The sequence below is a fragment of the Lissotriton helveticus genome, chromosome 6, assembly GCF_964261635.1.
Source record: "Lissotriton helveticus chromosome 6, aLisHel1.1, whole genome shotgun sequence".
NCBI classification, from domain to species: Eukaryota; Metazoa; Chordata; class Amphibia; order Caudata; family Salamandridae; genus Lissotriton; species Lissotriton helveticus.
In genome coordinates, this window is record NC_136067.1 from 383,999,598 (window position 1) to 384,014,143 (window position 14,546).

Here is a 14,546-nt window from a genome sequence, read left to right on the forward strand (position 1 = left end):
GAGGTGAGGTGTGACAGTTGGAGTATTGGCTGAGCAGCAGGGAGCTGCCACTGGTGCGGCTGTTCTAGGGGCTATGCTATGGACTACACTAAGAGCCTACTATGAATATTCGAATCTGCAACTAAGAAAAATAAATTAATCTACAAACTACACCTCAGCTACCAGACTTTCATTACAACACAAACTTCAACTGAAATAACAAGAGGTAAGGGTTATAATCCACAATAATCACACTTACATTTGTGATTGTCTTCTGTAGCCTAGAAATATTCGAAGTGTTATAGTGTGAGGGGCACAATAAAGGAGAAAATACATGCCTTAGAAAATATTGTCTATACAGCATTGTTCAACATTATAAAAAAGATGCAAGACTGTTTTTTAGGCTTTATTTTTCTTCCCAGTAAACTGGTGTACAAGGTTAAAATGATTTGTCAACCATGTCCTAATTATAAATCCCTGCATTCAGTACACTGAAAATAAAAGTTAATTCAGGGTATACAATATATTTATATATAGTTGCTCTGCAACTACACCAAAACCTCAGTATCTATTAAACATTCATTTCAAATATCATTTAAGTGGTATTTACATGATTATCCATGATACATATAACATTTTGAAAAATAGTAAACAGCCCCGTATATTTTCTGATATCAAAGTCAGTGCTAATTTACAAAAAGAAATACAAATAAACATGATACACACCTTAAAAAAAACTCTTAAGAACTTTCTTTAAAATATGAACAATGATAGTTATTTTGCCCTTGAGACACACTTCACCAAGAGAAATGGTCATGTGAAAATTTTATTATATCAAGTGATGATCAAACTTTTAAATGTTGTTACTTTTTCATAGTTGTGTAAAAATAATTTTTCTTATGTGTGTAGCAGATTCACCAATGTACTGATAAACAACAGATAATAACATTCATAGTGATGTAAGTGGAAACTGTGGATCTGTGCACTGGAAAGAAGATAATATTATGACTGATGTTTCAGCTGGGACACCAAAACGAGATCAGATTATACACAAACATATACAATTTAAAAGGTATGTGGTTTATTGAAACTGTGCAAAGTGAATGTATGTCAACTTTCTAGTGTTCAAAATACTCAAGAATAAGTGGGTAAGCACTTTAGTATCAATATTAAGATTATATTATTTAAGGCAAAAAATAAGTAACACATTTTCCAGTTTCTGTCTATCTGGACTATAACAAAGCCACTTAAAAGAAAACCAAGACATGATAAAGTCCAGCTTATCACCCTGACACAATGTGAAGAGTTATTGCCATTATATAGAACATCCTAACAAAAAGGGTGAACGAGGGAGAATCACAGTGTATCCCGAATCATAGCCATGGCTGTGGATAATCAATCTTCCAACCTGTTTGCAGTGATCTTACAGGATCTCTTTCAGTGCCCAAAAGGCAAGTCTTTTATTTTTGCCTAAGAAAGCAAATTCTACTTTTGTTGTTGTTGTAAAAAGCAACATAAAATGAGATCTCTTTTTCTAAAATTAAAGTATTAGCCAATCTGGAGCACAGTAGCTTTGCAAAAAAGTACATCCTACCTTCTTATGCACTTAATTATTCTTAAGAATGATGTAGATTAAGCAGCAGTAGCATGCTCAGCCACGGTCACAAACTGCACAGTTTGGGCAGCATTGTCTGAAAAACCCTGAGTAAAGTTTTCCTAGTTTGACGTCCCAGTTACATATAAAGACAAGTTATTTTATTTGTATAACAACGGCTGGGAACACACATGCAGCTTTCACAATTGCATTTATTAGTAACGGTTTTTCAGGAAGTTACAAAATCTTTGTACCCAACAGTACACAAACTTCTACATATTCTTTAAAATTGCCAGTTGTTGATTCCGGCTCAAATGCTTTCCCTGTTTAATACACATTGCGAGTGGCAGAGAATAAGATGAGACTTAAATGTCACAGTTGAGGTAACACAGGTATGGAATAGCCTATCAATTTTTGTGCATCTACAACTGCCAGTTGAAAGGCCCAGAACAGTATGTGTGTAAATGCTTTTTTAGGCCAAAGGCCTAAGTACAAAAGTATAAACATATAGGAGACATTTAAAATGTTGTTATGGAGGCTCCAAACAAGGGCCACAAAAATATTAGTTGTGATATACACACATAAAAATACAATTATCTGCCAGGAAATAACCATCATCTTTGTGGTCTTGCTAACATTCATGCAAATACAGTACACTGTCAAACCAGATTATATTTATGCCACAGCCACCAATATATTCATTGTGGAGTGTAAGATAAATGAATGGATTTGGCTTGCTGCTTTACACTGGAGAACAAGGACAAATACCTTATGGAGCTATGTCAGCTGTGCATCATATACAGATGAACATCCTCATGAATGAGGATAAAGATATCATTCCATGGTGCATCATGGAAACATATACAAGGGGTGTATGTCAGTGTGCATTAAAGTGCAAGGAAAAAACTAGAACATTTTTAATGTTTACAGTTACAACCAAAAAGTTATTATAAGAGAAGTTCTGCTCCCATCATCTTTAGTACTTAGACTAAATTCATGAAAAGCAGATTCAGTACATTATTAAACGACACATGACATTTATAGAATAAGTCCCAGTAGTAATGCTAAGAAGACCTACTAAAATTTTATTTTAAGTACAAAGTGGCCATTTTAAAACTAAACCTATTTTGATACATAAATTAAAGACTAGAAATAGTTCTGATCTTACAAAATATTAAGACAGAACAGTGTTAACTCTAGAAAATATGTAAGCATATACAGAGACCCTAAACAGTCGGAAATAAGTATCTACATCACATTTCCTTTAAGGAAAATAAATACCATGGGTATATAAGACTTAAAAACACTATTACAAAGGTGTTAATCTGTGAGCATGGAAAAATAAAGAGGCATACAAGAAAGAAGATATTTGACTTGTTTTAGGTCCGCACTTTTCTGAGACACATCATTGCTGCTATGCATTTGCTTTCCAACAGTGGTTTATTCAGCAACAAAGTGCACAAATGACACTGGAAAAGCTCCCCTGCGAGTAGGTTCACCATCTATGTGGCCGATCTGGAAAAATAAAATCAAAAATTTTTTTAATAGCACTGCACAACAGGTACAGATTTTCAAACAAAAACAACATAGTACAACATCTTGTCCAGCAGCCCCAATGCTTCCAGTGGTTACACTAGCAGTATCTGTATATTGTGAGCAAAGAAATTTCTCATCTCAATTAAAGCAACCATAGTAATTGTTTATGGTTCCACATGCAGAATACTAAAACATCATCTCTAAAGCAAGGACCATATCTCATGCCACTTTTACCAGCTACAAGTAACTAATAAGCCTGACTCATATCTATTATTTAATGGCATTCTGTTGTGGCTACTGACAAAGCTGTGATTCATGAATTGCAACACGTAGAGAATCTGATTCTTAAAACATTCATTTTCATGTTTTCTATTTGGGGCACCCCACTTTTAATATTTAATTGGTGGCAAAACTATATGCCTGCTTGTTACAATACACCATACCACGATAAACTATGTTACTGCCTTAAGTATAGTCACCACCAAACTTACAACACTGTTTTTAAATATCATAGTTGTCTATTTTTTTTATCTTGGTAGGAGTCCGCACAAAGAGACACTAGACTACTTTAGAACACAAACTACATCAATTGATTAGACCCATCATTGACAAGCCCCAGCTGTTCAACATCTGCCACCTGGTAAACCGAAAAGATGTATATAGTTATGACACACTTTAATATTTTGCTTTTTTTTTTTAATTCTTTTTATTGTTCAGGAAAGAAATCAAACATAGCAATCAATTACAGTCAGCTCATGTCCGTTACCCCAGCAGAAATACAATTTGAAGCAAATCAAGACAGTTCCGCATACATAGCAATAGACCAACAATTTAGTCCAGGTCTTCCGAGCCAGGCCGCGGTACAGGGGGAATATTTTGCTTTTAAAGTTCAATTTCTTGTGAAATGAATGAGCTGTGATTTACCAGAAGCCTGACCTGGGATCAAAGTATGAGGGCAGAAAGTACTTAACAACTGAAACAACAACAATTGAAAATTAGAGGATGAGATTATTAGTATTGGGAAAAGGTGGAGAGTTTGTGCCAACTAACTGAATTTGTTTTCAAACGTTCATAACTAAAATATACTCAAGTGCATTTAAAAACCCATAAGGGGGAAACTGAAACCATTCTGAATCTTTGATACTACTGGACCCATATGATGCTATTTTGGTAGATGCTAAAATTAGTAAGGAGGAAGGAAAATGCTACTTACCAGTATGCATCTGTTCTTGGCATGTAGAGCTGCAGAGTTACACACTGTGCATAGATCGCCACCTAGTGTTGGGCCCGGATGTTTGCAGTTTGTTTTTGTCCTGAAAAGTTCTTTGGAAGTCACGAGATAGGTGACTCCTCCTTTGGACCATATTGCGCATGGGCATCGGCTCCATCCTCAGATTGTTTTTCGCCATTGGGGAAATGATGGAGCTTTGCAAGAAAAGGAAGGATGTCCATGTAAGCTGTATCTAATTAAAATAATACTGGAACAAACAAGGGTAGCGGGGAGGCGGGTGGGCGTGTGTAACTCTGCAGCTCTACATGCCAAGAACAGATGCATAATGGTAATTTGGTTTTTCCGTTCGAGGCATATGAGCTGCAGATTACACACTGTGCATAGATTGTATAGCAGTACCCATTGTTAGCGGCGACCACCCCTATCTGTTGCAGTAGTTTGGAATAATGTTTTGAGAACAGCCTGGCCCACATTAGTTTGTTGCTTGGTTTGTACATCTACACAACAGTGTTTTGTGAATGTGTGCGGTGTAGACCATGTAGCTGCTCTGCAGATGTCATCTAGGGGAATGTTCCCTAAAAATGCCACTGAAGCCCCTATTTTCCTTGTAGAATGGGCTTTAGGAGGAACAGATAACGTACGTTTAGCTTTGTGGTAGCAAATCTGAATGCATTTGATAATCCATCTAGCTATACCAGATTTTGATATGGGATTACCCTTGTGTGGTGGTGAGAAAGACAGAAAAAGTTGTTTGGTCTTACGAAAGGGTTGTGTTCGCTCAATGTAGTATAGCAATGCTCTTTTAACATCTAGGGTATGAAGAGCTCTTTCTGCTACGGTTTGTGGCTGCGAGAAGAAAACGGGCAGTTCCACAGATTGATTGAGGTGGAAGGGAGAAATGACCTTGGGCAGGAATTTTGGATTAGTATGGAGAACAACCGTATTATGATGCATTTGTAAGAAAAGTTCTTGAATGGCTAGTGCTTGTAGTTCACTAACTCTCTGTAGAGAAGTAATAGCTACTAGGAACGCAACCTTCCATGTTAAAAATTGTAGTTCACATTTATGTAAAGGTTCGAAGGGAGGTCCCATTAGCCGTGTGAGAACAATGTTCAAATTCCACACTGGTGAAGATGGTACTCTGGGATGAATTATTCTCTTAAGGCCTTCCATAAAGGCTTTAATAGCAGGCACTCTGAACAGAGATAGATGCTGTCTGTTTTGAAGATATGCTGATATAGCCGCAAGATCTAGTCTAATAGACGTGTAGGCTAAGTTACGTCTTTGGAGGTGTAGTAAGTATCCTATGATGTGATGAATAGACACGTCTAGGGGATTAATATTGTTGTTGTGACAATATATTATAAAGCGTTTCCACTTAGCTGCATAGCATGCTCTAGTGGTTGGACGTCTAGCTTCTTTTATGACATTCATGCAGTCTAGAGGAAGGTTAAGATATCCAAGTTCTAGGATTTTAGGAGCCAGATCGCAGGGTTGAGCTGAGCTGGGTCCGGGTGCCTGATCTCTCTCCACGGTTCTGTGTTAAAAGGCGTGGAGACAGGTATAGTTTTTGGTGCGGTACTACAGACAGTTGTAGCAGTGTGGTGTATCACGGCTTTCTGGTCCACGTTGGAGCAACTAGGATGAGGGTTAGAGAATGCTGCTGTAGTTTGCGTACTACTAGTGGCATGAGTGGTAGAGGTGGAAAAGCGTACGCAAATTTGTTTGACCAGTTGATCCATATCGCATTGCCTTTGGACAGTGGGTATGGATATCTGGCGGCAAAGCTTGGGCATTTGGCGTTTTCGTGGGTGGCGAAGAGGTTTATCTGAGGTTGTCCCGACATCTGAAAGAGGTTGAAGAACTTGCGGATGAAGTTCCCACTCATGGATCTGCTGTGTCTGACGACTTAACAGATCTGCCATGGTATTTTGTACTCCTGGGACATGCTGGGCTAAGAGGAATATGTTTTGAGGTATAGCCCACCGCCATATGTTTTGTGCTAGCTGAGAAAGTTGCAGGGAGTGTGTTCCACCCTGTTTCTGTATGTAATACATGGCTGTCATGTTGTCCGTGCGGACTAACACAGCTTTGTTTGATACTTGCCCTTAGAAAGCTTTCAACGCTAGGAACATAGCTAGTAACTCCAGGTGATTGATGAGGAGTAACTTTTGTTGCGGTGTCCACCTGCCTTGCATGGTGTGTTGCAGTAGGTGGGCTCCCCAGCCGAAGAGCGATAAGTCCGCTGTCAAGACTATTTGAGGAACTGGCTCTAGGAACAGTCGCACTTTGGAAAGGTTTTTGGTGTTCCACCACTGCAGAGATGAGTCCGACCGTTTACCAACACTAGGTCTGTTAATTGACCTTGAGCCTGGTTCCATTGACGTGATAAGCACTCTTGCAGAGGAAGCATTTGTAGTCTTGCATGGGGCACTATGAAAATGCAAGAGGCCATCATCCCTATGAGCTGCATGAACACTCGTGCTGGAAGGGAGTATTGTGGCTGAAACTTTGTGAGAAGAGTTTGCATGCTGGCTATCCTTGCTGGAGTGGGATAAGCTAGTGCTGTTGAGGTGTTTATTGTGGCACCGAGGTACTGTTGTACTTTGGATGGTTGCAGATGAGACTTGGTGTGGTTTATTGTGAATCCCAAGTTGTGGAGCAGTTGGATCGTGGCATGAGTGTGTTTCACACACTGGTTGTATGAGCTGGCTTTTATGAGCCAGTCGTTGAGGTACGGGAAGAGGTGGATGTGCTGTCTTCGTAAATGTGCTGCCACTATTGCTAGGCACTTGGTGAATACTCTTGGTACTGTTGTGACTCCGAATGGGAGTACTTTGAATTGATAGCGCTGCCCGTCTATTACAAATCTGAGATACTTCCTGTGAGCTTTGTGAAGGGGAATGTGGAAGTATGCGTCCTTGAGATCTAGAGTAGCAAGGAAGTTGTTTTGTAATAGGAGAGGAAGGGCCTGTTGGAGTGTGACCATGTGAAAATGGTCTGACTGTATGTATATGTTTAGCGGTCTGAGGTATAGAATAGGCCTTAGAGAGCCGTCCTTTTTTGGGATAAGAAAGTATAGGGAGTAAACCCCCTTGTTTTGTTGGTGCAGAGGAACTGGTTCTATTGCACTTTTGTCTAGCAAAGATATTACTTCTTGCTTTAACAGTGATAGATGTTCTTGTGACATTGGACGTTGTTTGGGTGGTATGTTTTGGGGGGTAGATGTTAGTTCTAGACAGTAACCTGACTGAATAATTTGTCGCACCCACCTGTCTGATGTGATGTCGGTCCAGGCAGGAAGGAATTATTGCAGTCTTCCCCCCACAGGAGTGGAATGTTGTGGGAAGGGGAAGAAAGTCATTGGGTAGGGGTGGAGGCAGAGCGGGAGTTGTTGGTTTTGCATCTGCCTTTGTTGTTGTTACCCCTGTAACCCCCTCTTTGGTAGCCTCTAGTGAATGTAGATTGGCTAGGGGTCTTGTAGGAAGTGGAGGGGCTTTCGGAGGAGTAGCCTCTTGCGTTGCCTCTATATGATAAGCGACGAAAAGAACGTCTGGGAGCTTGCAGCTGCAAGGCTCCCATAGATTTAGCTGTGTCTGTGTCTTTTTTCATTTTCATTTTTGGTGGTGAGGCCTCACCTGAGGTTTGTGAATTGGCATGTTTACGTGCGTTAGAAACTACTAAGGAATCTAGGGGTGCTGGGCCTCTAATGTATCAAAAAGGGGGTGGTGATGGACAGAGTATCTGAATTAAGCAGAACACTCCTAACCAGTCAAAAGATCAGGGCTTGATCCATCACCGTTTTTTAGCTCACTGCACCATCCCAGTTCAGAACCTGGCTACATGCAAATTAGTCTGACCCTGGCCCAGTGCATCATGGGAACAGGGCAGACCAAACTACCAAGCCAATTCTTTACTGGAAAGGAAACAAGCTTCCGGGGACCGGTTTCTGGCATTACAGCCGTCTTCGGCCCGGCTTGCTTGAATCCTGATGGTGCAGTGAGCAAGGGACTCACATCTGAGCATACCCTTCCACACTTGTGGTGGCCAAAATGATTCAAAAAGGGGGTGGTGATGGACAGAGTATCTGAATTAAGCAGAACACTCCTACCCAGTCAAAAGATCAGGGCTTGATCCATCACCGTTTTTTAGCTCACTGCACCATCCCAGTTCAGAACCTGGCTACATGCAAATTAGTCTGACCCTGGCCCAGTGCATCATGGGAACAGGGCAGACCAAACTACCAAGCCAATTCTTTACTGGAAAGGAAACAAGCTTCCGGGGACCGGTTTCTGGCATTACAGCCGTCTTCGGCCCGGCTTGCTTGAATCCTGATGGTGCAGTGAGCAAGGGACTCACATCTGAGCATACCCTTCCACACTTGTGGTGGCCAAAATGATTCAAAAAGGGGGTGGTGATGGACAGAGTATCTGAATTAAGCAGAACACTCCTACCCAGTCAAAAGATCAGGGCTTGATCCATCACCGTTTTTTTAGCTCACTGCACCATCCCAGTTCAGAACCTGGCTACATGCAAATTAGTCTGACCCTGGCCCAGTGCATCATGGGAACAGGGCAGACCAAACTACCAAGCCAATTCTTTACTGGAAAGGAAACAAGCTTCCGGGGACCGGTTTCTGGCATTACAGCCGTCTTCGGCCCGGCTTGCTTGAATCCTGATGGTGCAGTGAGCAAGGGACTCACATCTGAGCATACCCTTCCACACTTGTGGTGGCCAAAATGATTCAAAAAGGGGGTGGTGATGGACAGAGTATCTGAATTAAGCAGAACACTCCTACCCAGTCAAAAGATCAGGGCTTGATCCATCACCGTTTTTTAGCTCACTGCACCATCCCAGTTCAGAACCTGGCTACATGCAAATTAGTCTGACCCTGGCCCAGTGCATCATGGGAACAGGGCAGACCAAACTACCAAGCCAATTCTTTACTGGAAAGGAAACAAGCTTCCGGGGACCGGTTTCTGGCATTACAGCCGTCTTCGGCCCGGCTTGCTTGAATCCTGATGGTGCAGTGAGCAAGGGACTCACATCTGAGCATACCCTTCCACACTTGTGGTGGCCAAAATGATTAAAAAAGGGGGTGGTGATGGACAGAGTATCTGAATTAAGCAGAACACTCCTACCCAGTCAAAAGATCAGGGCTTGATCCATCACCGTTTTTTAGCTCACTGCACCATCCCAGTTCAGAACCTGGCTACATGCAAATTAGTCTGACCCTGGCCCAGTGCATCATGGGAACAGGGCAGACCAAACTACCAAGCCAATTCTTTACTGGAAAGGAAACAAGCTTCCGGGGACCGAACTGGGATGGTGCAGTGAGCTAAAAAACGGTGATGGATCAAGCCCTGATCTGTTGACTGGGTAGGAGTGTTCTGATTAACTCAGATACTCTGTCCATCACCACCCCCTTTTTGTAATTATTTTGGCCACCATGAGTGTGGAAGGGTATGCTCAGACATGAGTCCCTTGCTCATTGCACCATCAGGATTCAAGCAAGCCGGGCCGAAGACGGCTGTAATGCCAGAAACCGGTCCCCGGAAGCTTGTTTCCTTTCCAGTGAAGAATTGGCTTGGTAGTTTGGTCTGCCCTGTTCCCATGATGCACTGGGCCAGGGACAGACTAATTTGCATATAGCCAGGTTCTGAACTGGGATGGTGCAGTGAGCTAAAAAACGGTGATGGATCAAGCCCTGATCTGTTGACTGGGTAGGAGTGTTCTGATTAACTCAGATACTCTGTCCATCACCACCCCCTTTTTGTAATTATTTGGGCCTCTAATGTAAGCTGGATCTGTAGGGGCAGCTTTGTATTTTTTCTCAATGCGGGGGTTGAGGACTCGAGCCCTGACAGGATCTTTAAAGACCTCTGTTGCATGCTTAATGACCCCCTTAAGCATTGGCAGAATGGCCGTGGACCTTTGTGTATTGTGAAACGTGTCCAATAAGAAATCTTCCTCCACATTGTCTGTGTGCAAATCAACGCCATGGTACTGGGCAGCCCTCTGGACTAGTAGGTTAAAACCTATAGTGTCCTCTGGGGGGGGGAAGGCCTGGGGGGATATACATCGTCTTGATGGATTACGTGACTGAGGGGGACTATCGTTCCCTACTGGTTCATAAGCACCCCCACCTGTGTCATCAGAGTCTGTGTCTACATCATCATCTGGGTTAGGGGATGGTGTAGGAAAATGATGTGGTGGAGGAGGTGGAAGAGTATGGGGAAGTGGAGAAGGGACCCTTAATGGAGAGGTTGCAATGTCTCTCTTCTTTGGAGGAGGAGGTGCAGGCGCATCTAGTGGTCTTCTTGGAGCTAAGAGACAGTTGTCCAGTCTTAGGATCCTTTACAAGATCCTACTTTTGAGTAGGATCTGGTAGAAAAGGCTCTTCTGTGTATGGAAAGTCCTTCGGTTCCGAAGGTTTTTTTCGATACCGATTCGGTAGCTGGTCTAGGGTCTTTTGGCTTAGAACTGTGACCTTTTGCGAAGTCTTTAACCAGAACGTTTTTTTTCGGTTCCGAAGTGTGGGAGTCGGGACCTTTAGGTAGTTTTTTACTCAGCTCCGAGTGCGGTTTTGACGTTGATGAGCCGGTGACAGTCTTCGGCGCCGTGTGCTTGGGTGTTGAAGCAGCGGTCGGCATGGATGAGGAAGATGGCTTCTTTTTCGGTGTCGGTGTAGGATCGACACCGGGAATAGGCTGACTCGAGCCGCCTGAAGGCTTAGCAGGCTTCTTTGCCGAGCCCGAGGGCGGGGCGTGGGAAGCAGTCTCCCGGTTGCACCTGGGCCCGAAGGTGAGGGTGTGACCGAAGCCTTTTTGGAGGGGGTCGAGGTCGACGTACTTACTTACGACCCGTTGAGCTGGAGTGATGTCCTCGACGTCTGAGTCTTCGGCATTGGAGGAGCTGGCACTAATTTCGGCCCGCTGCTGTTCTGGCACGTTGACGCCCTCGTGGAAGATGTCGCCCGGGATCGATGCTGACGAGCGAGCCATTGTTCTTCGAGCTCGTCGGTCCCGAATTGGTTTCTTGGAGCGGAAGGAGGCACAAGCGGAACAGTCTTTGGCCTCGTGCTCCGGTGAGAGGCAAAGGTTGCACACCTCATGTAGATCGGTGTGGGGAAACTTCGACCTACATCGAGGACACCTCTTGAATGGCGTCCTTTCCATGAGCCAGAGAGTAAGGTCTCGCTGAATGCCCTGACGGAGTAAGGAGGAAAGGGGGAAATGTGGTGCTTGGGCCATCCTAGGTTTAATATATGATAACCTAGCATCAGGATGATACCAGTAATATGAGACGTGGAATTGTGCCACAAAATTATATAATTGGAAGCCTGGAACTCTGAATCCACTATGATTGTAGTGGAGTATCAGCGTTTCCCAGTGAATAAGGAGCCGGCAGCCCGCCCAGATTTGTGTCAGGATGCCCCGCAGAGTGGCAAAAAAGTGTTAGTCAAAGCAACAAGGATATTTGTGAAAAAGTGTAAGAACCAGGGAAAAACAACCATTTTGATGATGGCAATGCATCCTGATATAGCTAATGGCAGTCTAATCCAACGTTCTACTTGGGTAGCCAGTTTATCTATCGTCGGGCAATAATTATGGCGATAACTTCCGATTTATCTCTATGTAAAAAGATGCTCAAGTATTTAGTGGAATCGGTGCACCACCGTAAGGGGTATTCAAGAACAAGCAGTTTAGTGGCCTCCGTCAGTGGAAAAAGTTCTGATTTATGCCAGTTAATTAATAATCCATAAAAGGTGACAAAGCATATCACTTCGCAAATAAGAGGGGTTAGATTAATAGGTGGGTCACGGACAGACAACAATATATTATCTGCATAGAGTGAGGTCAGCAGTGGGCTGTTCCGGAATCAGAGGCCCCTGTGGAGATGACGCTCCTGGAGGAGTCTAACAAGGGATTTGTGGCAATAATAAACAAGAGGGGTAGAGCGGGCAGCCCTGCCTGGTACCCCTAGTGATCAGAAAAGGTCCTGAAAGCATGCCATTCAACTTGCAGGCGCACCAGGGGGTTCGTGTAAAGTGGCATAATGAGGCCCATAACATTTTAAGGTACTCCCAGTTTAATCAGTGTTGGGCATAGGAATGTCCACTGACGGAGTCAAATGCTTCTTCAGCATCTAGTAGGGCAACTGAAGCAGAGGAGGTGGAAGATCTGGTACAGTACAGCAAAAATGGTGCCAAGATTGATTGAGGTGGAATGATGCAGAACAAAGGCAGATTACAGGGAAGAAATTATGCAATACATTAAGAAAGACGGGAGGCTAGCACCTTGGCCAAGATTTTATTATCACGGTTTAGGAGTGATAATGGCCTGTAGGAGGTACACAGGTGGGCTGGTTTATCAGGCTTAAGCAAGAAGGTAATGACAGCCTAACGCAGGGTAGGAGAGAGCGTGCCTGCCTCGTGGGAGTCAACATAAACCTACAAAAGGTGCGTGGCCAAGATGGACGTGTACACTTTGTATACTTTCCCAGTAAAACCATTTTTAAATGCCAGATTTAGATATCGTCTTTACCATACCAGGAGGTGCCAAGGCAACAAACAATTGTTTTGTCTGTCTGAAAGATTTAGTTCTATCAATGTAGTGCATTAGTGCCTTTTTGACATATAAAGTGCGATGCCATTTCTGCAACTGTATCTGGTTGCGGGACAAAACAGGCAAGTCAATGGATTGATTGATATGAAAATTAGAAACCACCTTAGATAGGAAAATCTGGGTTAGTTCTATGCACTACTCTGTCACAATGTATTTGAAAGACAGGCTCCTCAAGAGTTAAGGCCTGTACTACACTGACTCTTCTAAGAAAAGTAATAGCAATTAAAAAGGCAGGTTTCCATGAAAGATACTGCAATTAACAAAAGTGTAGTGGTTCAAAAGGTGGACCCATTAGTCTTGTTAGGACAATGTTTAAGTTCCATGCTGGAGCAGGTGGAAGTCTAGGAGGAATTATCCTTTTAAGTCCCTCCATAAAAGCTTTGATAACTGCTATTTTAAACACTGATAGATATTTTGCAATAGCTGAAAGATGTAAACTTATAGAGGTGTATGCAACCTAGAATTTTGTAAACGCAATGGGTAAAAAATAATAGTTTGTACTTTTGCATGAAGAAGATTGATATCTTGTTTGTGGCAGAACATAACAAAATGTTTCCATTTTGCTGCATAACATCGCCTTGTGGTAGGTTTACGAGCCTCTTTAAGAATGTTCAGACATTTTTTTAGGTAAATTTAAGTTTTCAAATTCCTTCCAGACTTCAGGAGCCAAATTGCAAGATTCATCTCCTTGGTATTGGGATGTCTTAGTGCTTCGTGGGTCTGAGTAAGAAGGTCCAGGTTGAGGGGAAGCTTCTCGTGTGGGACTAGAGACAGTTTTAGCAGTTTTGAGAACCACTTTATCGAGCTTATGTTGGAGCTAATAGTATCATCACAAGAGATGTTTTATCTGAGTTTTCTGACCACTAATGGAAGTAGTGGAAGAGGTGGAAAAGTGTATGCAAATATCCTTGACCAGTTCATACATTGAGCTTTACTCTTTGATTGATGGTGTGGATACCTGCTTGCAAAGTGTTGGCATTTCACATTTTAATTTGTTGCAAATAGGTCTATTTCTGGAAACCCCCACTTATGAAAATATGGTTGAAGAACATTGGGGTGAATTTCCCATTTGTGGACTTGTTGCGTTCTGCTCAGAAAGTACGTAATTTGATTGCTTGTCCCTGGGGCATGTTCTACTAACAAGTTAATGTTGTGGTGTATCGCTAACCTCCATATTTTCTGTGCTGAGTGAGATAACTGGAGCGCGTGTCCCCCCCCCCCTGTTTTTGTAAATAATACATAGTTGTCATATTGTCTGTAGGAATTAGGACAACTTTGTGTTGTAGGTGAGGTAGGAATACTTAGATTGTTAGATGAACAGCTTGCTGCTCTAGGTGCTTGATATGGAGATACTTGTGTTTGGAATCCCATACTCCCTGAAGAGTGAGGTTGTTTAGATGTGCTCCCCAACCTGTTAGGGATGCATCTTTTGTTAGAATCATTTGGGGAACCTGGTCCTGAAACGGCCGCCCCTTGGATAGATTTTGTGAATTCCACCATTGCAGAGAATGATGCATGCAGCTGTCTACCAACTCAAGCTGACCCAGTGATTGATTCCACTGTTGAGAGACATTGTTGT

At 42.7% G+C, this 14,546-nt stretch overlaps 1 protein-coding gene across 4 annotated transcripts in view; it reads right to left on the minus strand.

The window, feature by feature from the left end:
* Positions 1-372: 372 nt before the first annotated feature.
* Positions 373-14,546, minus strand: part of ASAP2 (ArfGAP with SH3 domain, ankyrin repeat and PH domain 2) — a 1,060,322-nt gene continuing 1,046,148 nt past the window's right edge. For all 4 annotated transcript variants that reach the window (XM_078647831.1, XM_078647829.1, XM_078647830.1 and 1 more), the window contains one exon: positions 373-3,088. In XM_078647831.1, the coding sequence (XP_078503957.1) occupies positions 3,014-3,088 (75 nt within the window). In that variant the 3' untranslated portion in view covers positions 373-3,013. The remainder of the gene's footprint in view (positions 3,089-14,546) is intronic.